Source organism: Eriocheir sinensis, unplaced genomic scaffold (genome assembly GCF_024679095.1).
Source record: "Eriocheir sinensis breed Jianghai 21 unplaced genomic scaffold, ASM2467909v1 Scaffold71, whole genome shotgun sequence".
Classification (NCBI taxonomy): Eukaryota; Metazoa; Arthropoda; class Malacostraca; order Decapoda; family Varunidae; genus Eriocheir; species Eriocheir sinensis.
This window is the reverse complement of record NW_026112065.1, coordinates 765,093-782,775: the sequence shown is the minus strand read 5'-3', so window position 1 is coordinate 782,775 and position 17,683 is coordinate 765,093. Positions and strand designations below refer to the sequence as shown.

At 45.5% G+C, this 17,683-nt stretch overlaps 1 protein-coding gene across 1 annotated transcript in view; it reads left to right on the top strand.

Annotated features, from left to right (window-relative positions):
- The first annotated feature begins 959 nt into the window (after nt 1-959).
- Nucleotides 960-17,683, top strand: part of LOC126994055 (ankyrin-1-like) — a 172,250-nt gene continuing 155,526 nt past the window's right edge. The window contains exon 1 of the mRNA XM_050853297.1: nt 960-1,089. Coding sequence (XP_050709254.1) covers nt 960-1,089 — 130 coding nt within the window. The remainder of the gene's footprint in view (nt 1,090-17,683) is intronic.

Here is a 17,683-nt window from a genome sequence, read left to right as displayed (position 1 = left end):
AAAAAAATGCTAAGTATATACCTACTCTTGCGACATTACTGAGTTATCAAAAGGCTGTAATTTTTTGGGAGCTGACTCACTAAACAATACGGAAAAGCTTTGCATGAATAAAAAAAAAAGTAGAGGTAAACATCAAGAGATGAGGATAAACCCTTTCATTAACTTTTCCATATTGAAAAGGCCTGGTGTCTTCCAGCCACTTCTCTGCATTCCTGTTTGACTTTTTTTCCCCGCTATCAATACACAACTCTCATATCTTCTCGCTCCTCGCTTCCTCCCCGCTGACTTAAAATGTTCCGAAAATAAGCCGTTAAGGTCATTATGGTAAGGAGAGGAAGTCTTGGCGGCAAAGCTGAGGGCGATAGCTGCCCAGGCACGCCATTGCCCAGGGTAAAATCTCAGCCAAGCCTTAGTTTTCCCGTCACCCTCCTGCCAGGCTTCGCCGCTAATCTGGATGTTTATCTCTGACTCCCTCGGATTACCGTCACTTCGGCTCACCTGTCGCAACAGTTTCACCTCTGGGGAGAGGGAAGGCGGAAGGTGAGAGACAATACCTGGCCAGGCTAATGAGGCCTTGATTGCTGGAGAGCGCAGGTGACGGCTGTACGTCCGTGGGATCAATTTTATTTCCTTTTGTCCCTTTGAGGCTGCAATTGCGATTCTGGTACACAGGAAAATGATTTACATTTCTTTCGGAGGAAATAAATTCTATCACAAAACCCTTCTAGTGGAGAGCATTTACGGTAAAGAGGTAAAGTATATGAAACTATAACGATGACACATTAAGGCTTTGACCACGCATGCCTGTGATCAAGAAATCGAGGCATGTTACTTAATATTATATCCATAACAACGTTCACATACCTAGTGAAACAAAACCCATATACTGACAAAAATGGGGCACGACGGAAAAAATGTGACATCCTTTTCGAACATAGTTTAAGCATGTGACAGCGACGATGCTCCTTCAACACTCCGAGGAGCGGAGGACGGAGGGGCGGAAGACAAGAGGCGAAGGCCGGCTGCACAACAGACATATGACCTCTGGAGCGGCGCGGGGCCGTCTGAGGCGAAGACAGGACAGGCAAGGTAGAGTGTCCTTCCACCCCTCCCTGTACGTTGATGTGTACGTGTGTGTACGTGTGTGTGTGTGTGTGTGTAGGACCTCGCTCATGTACGAACGGAGGACAAAAAAAAAGTATCTTCCTTCCTGCCTGTGGGTGTGACTGAGGTTGCATGGCGTCGGTGTGTCCGTGTTGTGCCCCCCCCCCCCCACCCCACACACACACCAACACTGCCATACCACACCTGTACTGCGATCGTCATGTGGAGGCTGGTGGTGTGGTGGTGGAAGGTACCGTAGTGCCTTATTCGGGGTCGTAGTGGTATTGGTAGTAGTAGCAGTAGTAGTAGTAGTAGTAGTAGTAGTAGTAGTAGTAGTAGTAGTAGAAGTAGTTAATGCTGCTGTTGTTGTAGGAGGTATATCGTTGTATTAATAATGTAGTAATGCCTCTGTGTTACTTCTTTTCGTCCATTAAAACATCCGGGCCTAAAAGTTTGTTATTTTGTACCGACATAAGAATTGCAATTAATTAATTACACACACACACACACACACACACACACACACACTGTTCAAAGTATCATGAGTGTCCCTGGTTTATCTTGCCCCGGTCAGAATATTTCAGTCGCGTTAATATAGTTGCAACATGAATAGAAGAATCGTTTATTTAGGAACCACAACCACACAAACACGTTATCTTGCGGACCTGCGGGAGAACACTGTTTTATTTGCCTTTTTTTATATTTTTATTTGCCGAATAGCTATGCACACACACACACGCACACACACGCACGCGCACGCACACACACACGCACACGCACGCACGCACACACACACACACGAACACACACACACACACACACACACACACACACACACACACACACACACACACAATTCACGCACTTTCTTCCCTCAGACAACTGTGAACACAAACAAACGAGAAAATGGAACAGGAGGAGGTTGGAGGGAGGAGGAGGAGGAGGAAGATGACGGGGAGGAGGAGGAGGAGGAGGAGGACGATGACAAGGAGGAAGTTAAGGAGATGGTGGGGGTGGAGGAAAAGGAGGAAGAAGCCGAGGACGAAGAGGTTGAGGAGGCGAAAAAGGAGGAGGAGGAGGAGGAATAGGAGAAGAAGGAGATGGAGAAGAAGAACACGAAGGAAGAGAAACAGCAAGATAGGAACAGTGGCACTGAAATCAGAAGCAAAATAAATATCAGGAATACTAGAAACAGAGACTGACAGAAATATACAGAGGCGGCATCGGGCGGCGGAGGTTAGCACAGGAGAGGCAGCGAGTAGGACGAGCAGAGAGCAATAAAACTATGATCTGCGGGTGGAAATATAGATCTGTATATGAAAACGTTGGATACGGTCGGATTTTGTATTGTGCAATATTGATGTTTCTTAACAGCTGGCTCAACCTCTCCAAATAGATCCGCCCTGCCGCATCGCTAAACAGAACCGGAAATACACACACGTACTTTCCTATATACCTACATGCGAGTCACGGGAGGGTTTTAGAGGGGTGTTTATTATTGCTTTTGTTGAGGTTTGTGTGATATTGCGTGTTGCTCTTTTGATTTTACTTTTCTCTGTTGCATCCCCTTTTTGTGTGTTCCGATGGTCATTGGAATAATATTTTTCATCCTCATGCTCCTCCTGTTCGTCTTCTCTCGTCATGTTCCTATTCTTTTTTTTCACCCCTACTGCTCCTTCCTTTTCAATTTTTTTCTACTTCTTTTTTTCACTTCCTTTTATCGCTCCTTTTTCCTCCTTTCTTAAAAAGAAGCCTCCACGGCCTACTCCTTGTATTCCATCCTTGTCTTGTTTACACTATACTGCGTCGCTAAAATCAGACTTTAAGCCTCGGTCTCCCTATCAAACCTATCGTCTTTTTCTTCAACAACAGGTAAGAATCGTAACTTGCCAAGATTATGTTAATATTTCTTTGTTATTTTTTTTTTAACGAGTATTTTTCAATTTATGGTTTAATGCAAAGAAAAATATACAGAAGTACCATACAGCACTCTTTAAAAAGGTAATAATGACCCTAAGTGCATGACGCGTAGACTTAAAAACGAGATAGGCTTAGAGTGATTGAGTTATGAGATAATAAAGAATGGTGAAACCCACCTCAGGGAGAGGTATGATGAATTAGCCAAATTTATAAAGAAAACACCCACGAAGCGAAAAAAAGGAACTACGAGATCAGGAAGGCTAACAAGGTAAAAAAGTGAGTCCAAAGAATTTTAAGGCGAATAGGAGGAAAAAGGGAGAGAATCGGACCTTTGAAAGCAGGCACCGGATGAGTTCATCGAAAATGTGGAGGGAAAGATTAAATTGATGAACTGTTAACTTCCCTCTCGATCAAAAAATTCTAACGACCATTTCGGAGAGAGTTCAGGTGTGTTCAGGTGTATGAATAACGCCAAGTTGAGGGTGTGGTCATTACGAGGAAGGAAGTGCAGGATAAAATTAGTACTCAGCAAAAAAATAAATCGCCAGGTCCTGACGAGATATTGACAGGTTCTCAACGACCCACTAGCTGATATGTTTCCTAGGTCAGTAAATTATGATTATGTCTGTGGAAAGTAGTTAATGTGATACCAGCGAATTTCTAAAAGCATCGACCAGCCCACCACTTCTAATTATCGTCTAATTAGCTCAATAATATAGTAGTAAACAAGATGCTTGGAATCGATAATAATTGCTTGTGAGCCATATAAGGGATCATCTATTGAAGTACAGCTCAAGGGTCCAACATATGTCGGTCTGTAAAACTATGTATTTTATCTGCGAACTAGTAAAATGAGGTAAAAAAAGGTATGCACCATATTCTGACTTCTTAATATTCGATCATTCATACCGCATTCGGAAGCGGCAGCACCGACTCTGCTACCATCGGGGACCAAGATTCCCATAACTTATTTACGGAATGATTTTCATTCTTCTTATTTTTATAAAAACAATATATATCATGTGAAAGGTGTTTTACACTTTATATTCTATAATTGGGACATCAGGGCCCAACATTTTATGGGTTACAAAAAAATCGGAGATATACTAATATCACTTGTATAATTTATTACCAAAAAAGAACAGGTATATCCAAATCAAATTTATGCTATTAGGTGCAAAAATTTAGGCATGAAGCAAATTATAATTATTTATTTTTCTGTTTCTTGAGAAACCACAGGGCTTCAGGCAAAAAAAATATATATATATATATATATATATATATATATATATATATATATATATATATATATATATATATATATATATATATATATATATATATATAAGGTTCTGTTCATGCCATTTTGCTCACATGTTTGTGTTTTACTTAAATACATAAATACATTTATGTAAAAACTAGAGGTCAGAGGGAAACAATTGAAAAGGAATCTCCCAGGAGAGAAAACCATTTTTGTTCACCTAATCTGTAATAAGGTAGTAATCATCTTAATACACTAGTGCTATTTTTCTTAAAGTACATGCTGTCCTAAACAAAATGGCACCTAAAATAATTAGATAAAAAAAAATACAAGTTACAAAACTCATAATACCCCATTTTACTAAGATACTTGATTGTTGACTCATAAATCATGGATCACGGCGAGTAGGTTGCCTTCAGCAACTTTTTGTTTCTTCTATAATAAAGTAGATGAGACGACAACAGAGATGAGAGGAAGGAAGGAAGGACAGTGAAGGGAAGGGATGGGAAGGTTTTGAAGGGAGAAGAGAGGGGTTGGGAAGAGGAAATGAAGGGGATGGGATGGGAAGGAAGGGATGGGAAGAAGAAGAGAAAGGTTGGAAGGGAAGGAAAAGGATGGGAAGGGGAAGAATCGGAAGAGAAAGGATGGGATGGGAAGGGGAAGGGGAAGGGATGGGAAGGGAAGGGATGGGAAGGGAGGGGAAGGAATGGGAAGGGAAGGGGATGGGGAAGGATGGGAGGATGGGAAGGGAAGGGAAAGGGAAGGAAGGATGGGAAGGAAGGATGGGAAGGAAAGGAGGGGGAAAAGAAGGGGAAGGGATGGGAAGGGAAGGAGAAGGGGAAATGAAGGGATGGGATGGGGAAGGGATGGGAGGAAGGAAAGGAAGGTATGGGATGGGGAAGAATGGGAAAGAAGAAAGGATGGGATGGGAAGGTGGGAAGGGAAGGAGGGATGGAAAGGAAGGGATAGAATGGATGGGAAGGGGAAAAAAAGGATGGAAGGAAGGGATGGGAGAGAAAAGGATGGGATGGGATGAGGAAGGGATGGGATGGAAGGGGAAGGCAAAGGATGGGAAGGGAGGGGGAGGGGAAAGGAAAGGAAAGGGAGAGGGAAAGGATGGGAAGGAGGGGGAAGGATGGGAAGGAAGGGAGGGAAGGGAAGGGATGGGAAGGAAGGGATTGGAGAGAAAGGATGGGATGGAATGGGGAAGGGAAGGGATGGGAAGAAAGGATGGGGAAGGAATGGAAGGAAGGGAAGGGGAAGGGAAGGAAAAGGATGGGGAAGGAGGGGATCGAAAGGAAGGGAGGGAGGGGATGGAAGGGAAGGATGGGAGGGAGGAGGATGGAGAAAAGAAGGGGAAGGGAAAGGATGGAAGGAAAAGGGAAGGGATGGGAAGGGATGGAAGGAAGGAAGGGATGGGAAAAGGGAGGGATGGAGAGGAAAAGGATGGGAAGGGAAAGGAATGGAAGGAGGGGAGGAAAGAGAGAAGAAGGGAAGGAAAGGAAGGGAAGGGAAGGGATGGGAAGGGAGAAAGGATGGGGAAGGATGGGGGAGGGAAAGGAGAAGGGGAAGGGATGGGAAGGGAGGGGCTGGAAAGAAAGGGAAGGGAAGGGAAGGTGGGAAGGAAAAGGGAGAAGGGATGGGAAGGAAGGGGAAGGAGATGGGGAAGGGAAAGGGAAGGGAAGGGATGGGAAGGATGGAAGGGAAAGGATGGAAAGGGGAAAGGATGGGAAGGGAAAAGGATGGGAAGGGGAAGGAGGGAGAAAGACAGGGAAGGAGTGGGGAAGGGAAAGGAAGGGATGGGAAGGGATGGGAAGGGAAAAGGATGGGGAAAGGGATGGGAAGGAAAGGATGGGAAGGAAAGGATGGGTAGGGAGGAGGAAAGGAAAGGGGAAGGGAGGAAAGGAGAGGAAGGAGAAAAGGAAGGGGGAAGGGATGGGAAAAGGAAGATATGGGAAGGGGAAGGATGGGAAAGGAAGGATGGGGAGGGAAAAGAAGGAAGAAGGGAAAGGATGGGAAGAGAGAAAGGAGAAGGGGAAGAGGGATGGGGAAGGGATGGGGAAAGGAAGGGAAGGAAGGAAGGGATGGGAAGGAAGGGATGAAGGGAAAGAGATGGGAAGGAAAGGATGAGAAAGGGAAGAGGGGAGGGAAAGAGAGAAAAGGAAGGGAGAAAGGAAGGAAGGGGAAAAGGAAGAAGGGATAGAAGGAAGTGTTGTAACCTTAATCCGGGTCACCTGAGGGAGACGACACTATTTATTACTAGTGACACTTGACTTGAAATTCTGGTACTTTAGGAGTATTTAAAAGAGGTTCGTAAATGGGGTGATGAAACGAGTGTCGCCTTTCTTATATATTTTATTCTGTAATACTACTTAATATTACAGAGGTAAAAATATTGTTTAAACCGAAACTGGCTTACTAGACTCAATGAGTCTTCAGGTTTTCTTTACTTTGGTTACTGACGTTAACACTAGGTATAATATTGAGTAAAAACTCGCACCGTAAAGTATCATAAATATAATCTAAAGTAAAGCTAAGATAATAGAACTACAATAGATGTTAAGGTAACTTTCTCTGGTAATTCTTCACACTCCATACTCACCCATTAGCAACGATGAATATTTCTACCCATATTTGTCTAGGAAGGGACAACTGAGTGTCAGCAACAGACAGAGTGCTGGTTAATCTGAGGTCAAGCCTGGAGAAAAGTAAGCTTCTTATATAGGCGAACATCGCGAGGTAATACGTCAGCGTGTAAGTCATCAAATCACCGAGCTCATACAATAATCACCTAACCGACATGCTTAATTCGCGGTGACGCAGCTTTGTTTTCATAACATTTTGTTCCTGGCTGATCGTGTATTGTGCAGTGATTGTGTTTTAAGCAGAGAGATGAAAAGCGGAGTGCGTTAATGAGCAATTACAATTGTGTATAGGTTGGTAAATAGACAGTGGGGACAATCGTAATGTTGGAGTCCGTGTTGTGTTTTAGCGGTCGATACGCTGTTGTCATCAAAATATTGCCGGTGAAGATGATGATGACACAGAGTGGTGTCGCAGCCCTCGAGGTACCACATACTGCCCCCCGTTAAAACCGCCACGTCCTCGTGGCACAGAAAAGCAGAATCAAGGAGTCCAAGAGCATATAGTGAGTGCGGTGTAGAAACCGCAAGAGTGATGAAACCGTGTCGGTGTGCAGAAAATATGGCGTGCCATCAAGATGAAAAGGCAACGCGTCCATTTAAACATCGAACGTCAGGATCCCCTTTCATGGGGATTTGTAAGAAGTAAAGTGAAAGGTTCCTGAGGAAGCGTACCTTTAGAAATAACCTAGAACATCTCTATACCACAATGCTAAATATTCATGTACGCAGGGAAAATAAGCCTGGGTAATGGGTGACGCATTGCTGAGCACACACAAGCAAAAGATACCATCATTTGGAAGGAGGAAAGTACTGCGTTTGGGACCGCTGTGAAGGCCAAGCTTGAATTCAAGTATGTGATTTGGGTCATAATTATAACTATGAATGAAGATAGTCTCCAAATACGCATTTCCTTCAATTTGCAAGGTTTTTTGGTGAGACGACGGATAATAGCTGAGGTAAAGCAAAGAGAGCGGACTCAAACAAGGAGATGGCAGAATAGATAACGGAGATCCCGAACTGGCGTTGAGGACTTCCCTGATGGAGGAGTTAAAGTTGACGTCCTTCTGTGGACAGAATTAATGGAAAGCTGGAGAGCTTCCGTGTATCACATCTAATGGCCCAGGGCCTGGTGGCCGTACCGAAAAGGAGTTTGCTACCGAGCCGAGAATCACGGCTCCTCGCTGGCGAGTCGAAACGAGCTTCCATCTCTACCACTCATAATAAACAGAAACTATTTAAGATCTTTGAATAACTTCTCAAACTCAATGTGAAAAAGAGTCTGGAAATTGCGCCTGAACCAGACCAACAGTGGGAACAATTGATTCATATATTCAATCGACCATGAAACTTCCAGCTATTAGATTTTGCCACGTTGATGAGAGGACGTTGGATGTCGTCCGTCTTGATGACGACAAGGGACAATATAGTACCGTCTGTCAACAACATCTGGGAGCCCCTGGGGAGAAAGACGAGGCCAGGACGAATGGGTTGCTCCCAGGAGAGGATCAAGGGAAGACAAGGAGAGGCAACACAGGATCTGTAATTATAAAGAAGGGCGTCAGTTCGTTGGTCGTTGGCGATACTCAAAGAGGGCGGTCCATCATTGGGGAGAGAAGAGTACCGTATTGGATCGTAATGAGCGGCTGACACAGGGCTACAGAAAGGCAAGAGGAACCAATGAGACCTCTGGAAGCATCTGAGAGACAGGAGCAGTGAGGAGAGCTCGGAAAGAGCTGGAAAAGGACAATGTATGGCTCACTCCAGAGAATAAGTCATAGGGAGTGGGTCCGCTACTACTTGCCCGATCGAGGAGAGGTATGCACGCCTGACATTGGGAGAGTCATGGAAGCCAAGAGAGTCCTCGTGAACGACCCTGAACATTATTTGTGTGAACTGTCTTGATCTTACCACCTCTAACCTGACGCAGTCGTAAGACTACAGAACTATTTTCCTAGCACCCTAAAGGTCCATTGAACAAGGGGCTGGAGCTTCTTTTGGGACAACCGCTGTACATACATGCCTTAAGTAGACCCGATCTCCTGCTACCCACCCTGTTTTGGGTTTTTAGTTCCTAAACATTCTTTCTGACTCTGCCATCCTATATATTGGTCCTGACATAGTTTATGGGTACGCTGCGCGACACAAAGTAAATGCTTTATGGCTATCAACATCATAACAAAGGTTGGAGTTTATTCTCAAGCACTTCAAAAATTTGGGTCGAGAGAAAAAGCAAGAAAAATGGTGAATCTTTCAGAACACGGTGGTAGGCAGTGTTGTAGGCGTGTGTTGCAACCAGGCATTTGGTCCCAGATACCGCGATTGTCTCACTAAAGTTCTCTCAAGATATTTATTAAAAAAAGATTATGGTAGTACTTTCTATCACCTGTTTACAGACGGGTGATAGGAAGTTAATCCTTAGATGATCAATCTGTAATATTCTCAACTCTCGTAAGAGTGTTGACGAACTCCTTTCATGATCCGTGACTAGAATCGTAGGATGCTGTGTACAGACTAGGTGTATGAAACGCAGCTGCCCACTTCATGGCTGCCTTCGTACGAAGGGGAGTTGCTACCAAGAAGCGTGACAGGACGTCTATCACTGTCAGTACATACCTGGCCCCTTAAGTCTGAAACAGACAGGTCGACAATATCCATATGGATACCTCAGAGCAGTTGGCCAACCTCTGGATACCTCATGAAGTGGAGCTGGCGGGGATCCTATTGTGAAACCGACAACAGACAGGACCAAAGATCCCCAGCATATTGCTCCACGTCCACCTTCATTTCCAGCCAGTGCGCCAAACTTGCGACAGCGATGTAACATATAGTGCCACTCCATGCCCTGCAGGTAGCATGGAATGCGCCAAAGTAACGCGTGCAGGAATACCCAGCTTGGTGGAATAATGATCTTTTCTTTCTTGTTGTGTTCATCATAAACATCGCGGTAGAAATGCGTTCTCTACACACTTCCACTAAGGGCGGTTTTTAAGTTGCCTCTGCTTCCCATTCAACGTTATTGCTCTATCTGGCCTTTCTCTCATCTCTCGCGCGTGCCACGGTGGTTTGTTTCAAAGCAGTGCTAATTCTCTCAGTTCAGGATCAGATCACCAGTTATCCCTCAGGTGTAGACTCCAATGGGCTTTTATCTATTTGTCATGTCCCTCCGGAGAGCATTAGACGTGTCCTATCCACCCGTAAGGGTGACAGATATAATTCGAGCATCAATTTCGCCTTCTATCACTCACTCTGATTCCTAATCCTTGACAAAAATCTGCTACCATGTTGCTGGAGCCTGGAGATAATCAATACTGATCAGAATTCTCCTAAGTGTCTGCCAGCAGTGCAATCCTACTGCTGGGTACACAATGCTTTATAATAAGTCCAGTGGTGTGGTCCGACAGGATGTGTATCCTATGACCCAAGATAAGAGGTCAGTTGTGCTGACTCCCAGCCTGCCTCACAGGCTAACCCCAGCCTGCCCTCCTGGGCTAACCCCCAGCCTGCCTCTGGGCCAGCCTAACGGCCTGCACTCACAGGCAACCAACGCCAGCCTGCCTTACAGGCTGACCCCAACCTGCCTCACAGGCTAACCCCAACTCTAGCCTTACAGGCTAACTCCCAACCTGCTGCCTCACGGGACAACTTCCAGCCTGCCCCCCTTATAACGCTTCTACTTCACTGCTTCACAGGATGTCGGGTTCCAACCTGCTGAGGGAATGGGGCTGAAGCGAAACAGAGCAACCAAGGATTGCAGACCCCACTACGTAGCTAATGGGTTCCAGGTGCTGGCAGACACACATGGAATCAGGAGTTCGGAACTCGCCCTAGTTGGGGACTCCATGGTACGTAGCCAGCTGGTTGAGTTCTGTGGTCGTTCATCAAACGGCCGCAGAAAACGTTACTAACTATCCAGGTGCCAGACTGGACGACATCACCACAGCGTGCGATGATGTCTCACGAAATACCAAACCGAAACACCCTCTTTGTCATTCACGCGGGGACAAATGACGTAAAGACAACCCTTTCTGAGGAACTGCAGAAATACCGCTGCGCATGATCAAGCAATATAAACGTAAACAGATGCCAGTAACATCATAATCAAGAATCCTCCCGAGGTCGGTGCCGAATCTAGCTTTTACAGTAAAGGCCTTCGCACAAACAGACTTCAGTCCCTTTGCTCACAAGAAAACGTCCAGTTCGCTAACTTGTGGAACAATTTTTACTACGATTCGGACTTGTTTCCTTCCTGATGGCATTCACTTAAACCCTGTTGGAGCAGCCCGTTCGGGAGGCTGCTCTGTGACCAAAGTGGCTCTTCGAAAGCCAAAAACGCGGGCGAGAACACCAGCAGCTCCACCGTGAAGTGCACTCAACGAAAAACTCCCGACTCGAATCACATTAAAGCTTGCTATGTAAACGCTCGTAGCCTACGTAACAAATTTGAAGACTTAGAAGTCCTCGCAGCTACAAATCATTATCCATCATCAGGTCACAGAATCTTGGATAGACACTTCAAATAGAAATTTCATTGCGGAATATAGATTGCAGGTTATACCATTTTTAGTCATGAAGAGAGAACAGACAGGGTGGGCGTTATCTTTTATATCCACAACTCTCTCCATCCAGTATCCGTGAAAACAGATATTATACCCAATGTAGACACGGTCTTCATTGAAATTAAATAAATCTCGTAAAATAGTAATTGGACATCTACAGACCGCCAAGGCAGACTCTTGATATCGACCACGCATTAAGTGAATTATTATTAGAAACAAGTAGCAGTTGCAGGCAGTAATTGTTTGGGACTTTAACGCAGTGAAAAAATGGGTGAACCGTTGAACTGTCATACAGGGCTCGACCTGTACACAAATTTACTAAAGTGATTTACATCAACACGTTCAAGAACCGACTCAGGAAAGAATAATATACTTGACCTTATCTTTTCAACGACAGCTGATCTAGTTAACGAAGTAAATGTTGGTCCAGTTTTTAGTTCTAGCGATCACCGAACAATCACATTCAGCATCAATATGAAAGAAAGTAAAAAACTCTAGTAAAGAAAAGGTGCCTGATTATCCAGAGAGCGAATTTCGTAAGACTCGATCAATTCTAATAATTCTGACTGAACTGAAATCACGGCGGAAACAGATATTGATAAATCTTGGGGGTCTTCACAACAATATTGAACAATGCCATAAGCATATGCGTACCCTATCGTAACAGACGTTCAACTTCTAAGAAAACCCAAATGGTGGAATAACGAAATTCAAAAATAACTATCTCTAAAAAACGCGTATACAGTAGGTACACTATCATCTCAGAGCAGGCTGACAAACTAGAGTTGGACAGAATTCGCCATGAGCAAAAATTAATAAAAACGAAACGAAAAATCTTGGAAGAATATATAGCAGAAACAAATAAATCTAATCCTAAGACTTTTCAGCTATGTAAATAAAATAAAAGTCACTCACTTGTGGTATCGGACCGCTTGCTAATGAAAATGGTAACCACGAACGATGAAAATGAAATGGCTACAATCCTAAATAACTTTTTCGCATCCGTATTTACCGACGAAGATTGTTTATCACCTCAACCGCCGGAGGTTAGAAGGACCGAAAAGATGTTAAGTGGCGTGCTCATCGTGAAAGTGGCATTTACGCACAATTGAAAAGATTAAGTAAGCAAAGCTCCTGGTCCTGACAAAATTACCCTAGGGTCTTAAAAGAAATCAAACATCAAATTTGTAAACCGCTCTCCATCATATTCAATAAATCTTTAACAGCTGGAAAAGTTCCGTCGGATTGGAAACTTGCAAATGTCACGCAATTTTCAAAAAGGGGACAAGTCTCATCAGGAAACTATCGACCAATTAACCTGACATCTATTGTTTGTAAGTTAATGGAGACTATCATTCGCGACAATATGGTGAAATTCTTCGAAGAAAATAATATAATAAATAATTCGCAACATGGCTTCCGTAAACGTTCGTGTTTGACTAACTTGATTGATTTTTCACTATATTTTGAGGTGTTCGATGAAAGCAGATCAATAGATATCATATATCTGGTTTCAAAGGCATTTGATAAGGTCCCCACCAACGATTGCTCAGCAAACTACTGGCGCACAGTATCTCGGTAACATTCTGTTTGCGGACTGGCTCTCTGAGCGGAAACAGAAGTAGTTCTAAACGGTGTATACATCTAACTGGCTCGATGTCAAAGCGGCGTACCTCAGGATCAGTGCTTGGCCCCATGCTCTTCTTAATTTATGTTAATGATATCGATGATGGGCTCATTTGCAAAGTATCAAAATTTGCTGATGACACAAAATTGCTAGTAAAGTAACTGCGATACTCGACGAAGAAGCTTTACAATCAGATATAGATCGACTTGCACGTTGGGCCAATCAATAGCAAATGAAATTTAACGTTGAGAAATGTAAGTGTTGCACATCGGAAAAATAACAATTGCGTTCGGTACGTAATGAATGGCCAACAACTTTCTGCAGTAAGTAAAGAAAGGATCTTGGAATCACTATATCAAAGCGATTTAAAGCCCGGTCAGCATTGTTCAGAGGTAGTTAAAACTGCAAACAAATTGGTTGGCTTCATCGGACGAGTCTTTAATAATAAATCGGAAAAAGTAATATTAAAACTGTATAATTCGTTGGTTCGACCCCGTCTAGGTACTGTACAGTTTGGTCTCCCTACTACAAAAAGACATAGAAAAGTTGGAACAGGTCCAACGAAGGTAACAAAGATGATTCTAGGTTGAGAAATTTGTCATATGAACAAAGGCTTAAAAGTAAATTTATTCAGCCTATCAAAACGAAGAATGCGAGGCGATCTAATAAGTGTTTAAAATGTTCAAAGTTCAGTGATATTAATGCGGAAGATTGCTACAATTGATCGATCAAATAGAACAAGAAGAAATCACAGTTTGAAGATAAGTGGTAAAAGATTCTCGTCGCACGAAGCTAAACACTTCTTCTTCAATCGAGTTGTTAATGTTTGGAACTCTCTAGCTTGTGATGTCGTTGATAGTACAACAGTTACGGCCTTCAAGAATAGATTAGACAAGTGTTTTGAATCCAACCAGCAACTTAGATATTACTCATTGTCGTAATAACGTTAAGTTCTTTCGAATACTGGTGTCCTTGTCCGCTTTTATCGCCCGGTTAGTGGAAGCAGTAATGGTAGTTCTTTCCTCTTTCCTACATAAATTCCATGCAGTTTTTCCATGCTGCATGGTTCTTTTTCCTTTCCTGCCAGCTTTGGCTGGAGGGATCGGGGGTTGGGAGGAGCCTTCGCCTTTGCTGTCCTTCATCTTCCACCTTTGATTAGATAGTTAGTGTAGCTTGTCACAAACAACCTCGTAAGGACCAGCAGGTCTGCTGTTGTTTGTTCTTCTTCCTTTGTGTTCCTTCTCCTTCCTCTCCCTCCCCTCCTCCTTCTTCTCCCTCCTCTCCTTTTCTTTCCTCTCCCTCCCCTCCTTCTCCTTCCTCTCCCTCCCCCCCCTCCTCCTTCCTCTCCCTCCCCTCCTTTTCTTTCCTCTCCCTCCCCTCCTTCTCCTTCCTCTCCCTCCCCTCCTTCTCTCCTCCTCCCTCCTTCTCCTCCTCCTCCTTCTTCTCCCTCCTCTTTCTTTCCTCTCCCTCCTCCTTCTCCTTCCTCTCCTCCCCCCCTCCTCCTTCCTCCCTCCCCTCCTTTTCTTTCTCCCTCCCTCTTCTCCTTCCTCCCTCCTCCTTCCTCCTCTCCCCTCCCTCCTTCTCCTCCTCTCCTCTTCTCCCTCCTCTCCTTTTCTTTCCTCTCTCCCTGCTTCTCCTTCTCTCCTCCCCCCTCTCCTTCTCTCCCTCCCTCCTTTCTTTCCTCTCCCTCCCTGCCTCCTTCTCTCCTCCCACCACCACTTCCCCTCTCTCCCTCCCCTCCTTCTCCCTCTCTCCCTCCCCTCCTTATCCCTTCCCTCTCTCCTCCTCTCCTTCTCCTTCCTCTCCTCCTCCTTCTCCTTCCCTCTCCCTCCTCCTTCCCTCTCCTTCCTCCTTCTCCTCCCTCTTCCTCCCCTCTCTTCTTCTCTCCACCCTCTCCCTCCCCTCCTTCCTCCTTCTCAGCCTCACTCCTCTCCTTCTCCTTCTTCTCCTTCCCCTCCTTCTCCTTCCTCTCCCTCCCATCCTTCTCCTTCCTCTCCCTCCCCTCCTTTTCTTCACAATCCCTAACTTCATCCTTCTCTCCTCCCTCCTTCCTGCCACTCCCACTCCTTCTCCTCCTCCCATATCCTTCCTCTCCTCCTTTCCTTCTCTCCCTCAGCACCTTGACTCCTCCCCTATCCTCATGCCACTCCATCACCACTTACCTCCAGCACAGACCAACCTCCGCCTCCTCTCACTTCTGTACATCTCCCTCCATCCACCTCACCCTCCACCTTCCCAGCCACCACTACTTGCCACCACCATAAACCCACCTTGTTGCTCCTCTTGTACCTCGCGCCCTTCAGAAGAAATCTAGACCATTCTACCAGCTGTCCTTGCTTGAACCAGACGCTGTTTCTGGGTATCGACGACAACTATAAAGTCAATTCCAATCCCTAACTTCCATCTCCTTCCTCTCCCTCCCCTCCTTCTCCTACCTCTCCTCCCCTCCTTCTCCCTCCCTCTGCTCCTCCCCTTCCCTCTCCCTCCCTCCTTCTCCTCCTTCCCAGCTCCTCCCCTATCCCTCATCACCACTCCATCCTCCTTCCACCTCAACACGAACTCAACCTGCGCCTCCTCCTCCTTCTGATACCACATCCCTCCATCCCCTCCCCTCCACCTTTCCCAGCCACCCCTACCTTACCACCACCCTTCCAAACCCACCTTAGCCCACGCTCCCTCTTCCTCGCGCCCGCTTCCAGAAGAAATCACAAGACCATTCTACCAGCTGTCACTTGTACGAACCAGACGCTGTTTCCTGGTATCCCCAATCCCCTAACTTCCATCCTTCCTCTCCTCCTCCTTCTCCCACCTCTCCCTCCCTCCTTCTCCCTCCTCCACTCCTCCTTCCTCCCCCTCCCTCTCCTTCTCCTCCAACACCCCTCAGCTCTCCCCTATCCTCATCACCCTCCCATCCTCCCTTCACCTCAACACGAACTCCTTCCGCCTCCTCCTCCCTTACTGATACCACATCTCCTCCATCCACACCTCACCCCCTCCACCTTTTCCCAGCCACCACTACTGCCCACCACCACCACTTTAAACCCCCTTAGCCCCTTGCTCCCTCTTGTACCTCTTGCCCTTCAGAAGAAATCACAAAGACCATTCTGCACCAACTGTCACTTGTGCAGACAGACGCTGGCCCTGGTATGGGCAAACTAACTACTAGAGTCCATTTGGTGCAGAAATTTAGGTGTGGTGAGGCCAACACGGAGTTTGTGGTCAGAATACGTTGACGGCAGCGTTTCTGTATCCCAGAGCCAAACTGGACGATATTGAATCAGCTGTCGATGCAGTTTCAGTAAATGCGAAGGGGACGCTGGTGTATCCTGATCCATGCAGGGAACAACGACCTTCAGTCAACTCAAATTCCAGGACCTGTTAGCAAAATACCATCAAGTCATTCGGAAATACAAGACCAAGTCCTCATCATCGTCTCTGGAATTCTACCGAGAGTCAATACGTTCGCCGGATACAACAACAGTAAAGCGTACAGCGTCAACACTAGTCTAAAGCGGTTATGTAACGATGAAGGCGTAGGGTTCACGAACGCATAGCATCACTTCAACCAGCGCCCAGATTTGTTTTGGGAGGACGGACTCCACTTGAACGAGGTTGGTTCGGCGCGGCTGGAAGGCTCTGAACGATGCAGTTGGCTTCTCGAAAAGCTATTCAAAAACTGGAGGCGAGGGCAAGGCAAAGGCAACCCTTGATCAACCGAACCGTAGCGTCGATGCGGCTTGCAAGAAACTGTGTAACCAACGCCTCCGACAAGCGAACTCATTCAACTCAACGCGGCCAAACCAGTAGTCACATTTCCATTTTGTGCACAAATGCACGCAGTCTGTACCCAAAGGACAGAAATGGGGCGTATATTGCAACTGAAACCAGATGTGGTAGCCATCACAGAGACTTGGGCCAACTCTGCACATCTAGTATCTGAACTGTCATTTCCCGGGTGCAAGCTTCCAAAAATCGAATGCACAAGAAAGGAGGAGGGTAATTTGCTACGTAAAAAGTACGCTCCTGCCATAAAATAGACAAACAGGATGCGAAATTACGACTCCGTCTGTGGAAATAACTGCGAATAATAAGAAACTAACACTTGCGATCGTATACAGGCCTCCAAAACAACAAGCAGCCGATGACACTGCCCTGTACGAAGAGCTTCCTCTTTAACACAAAGTAAACAAGCAATAATAATTGGGGACTTTAATTGCCCTAACATTGACTGGGGACAATTGACTGGAGATCAAGAGGGTCACAGGCTAATAGAAATGGTGGAGGATTCGTTCCTCACTCAAGTTGTAACTCAACCAACAAGAAAACAATCTGCTGGATCTGGTATTAAGCGACCCCGACCTCATTCGCGACTGTGAAGTTGGTGAAAAAAATTAACGGTTGCGATCACCACTTAATCCGTTTCAATGTCAACATAAGTCACAAACTCGTAGACAATCCGTCAGTGATACCAGACTACAAAAAGCAGAATTTCAACCTAGCCGTGAGCTGCTTCCCTCCGCGACCTGGGACCAACTTCACCTAACCGACAATACAATCGACAACGTGTGGA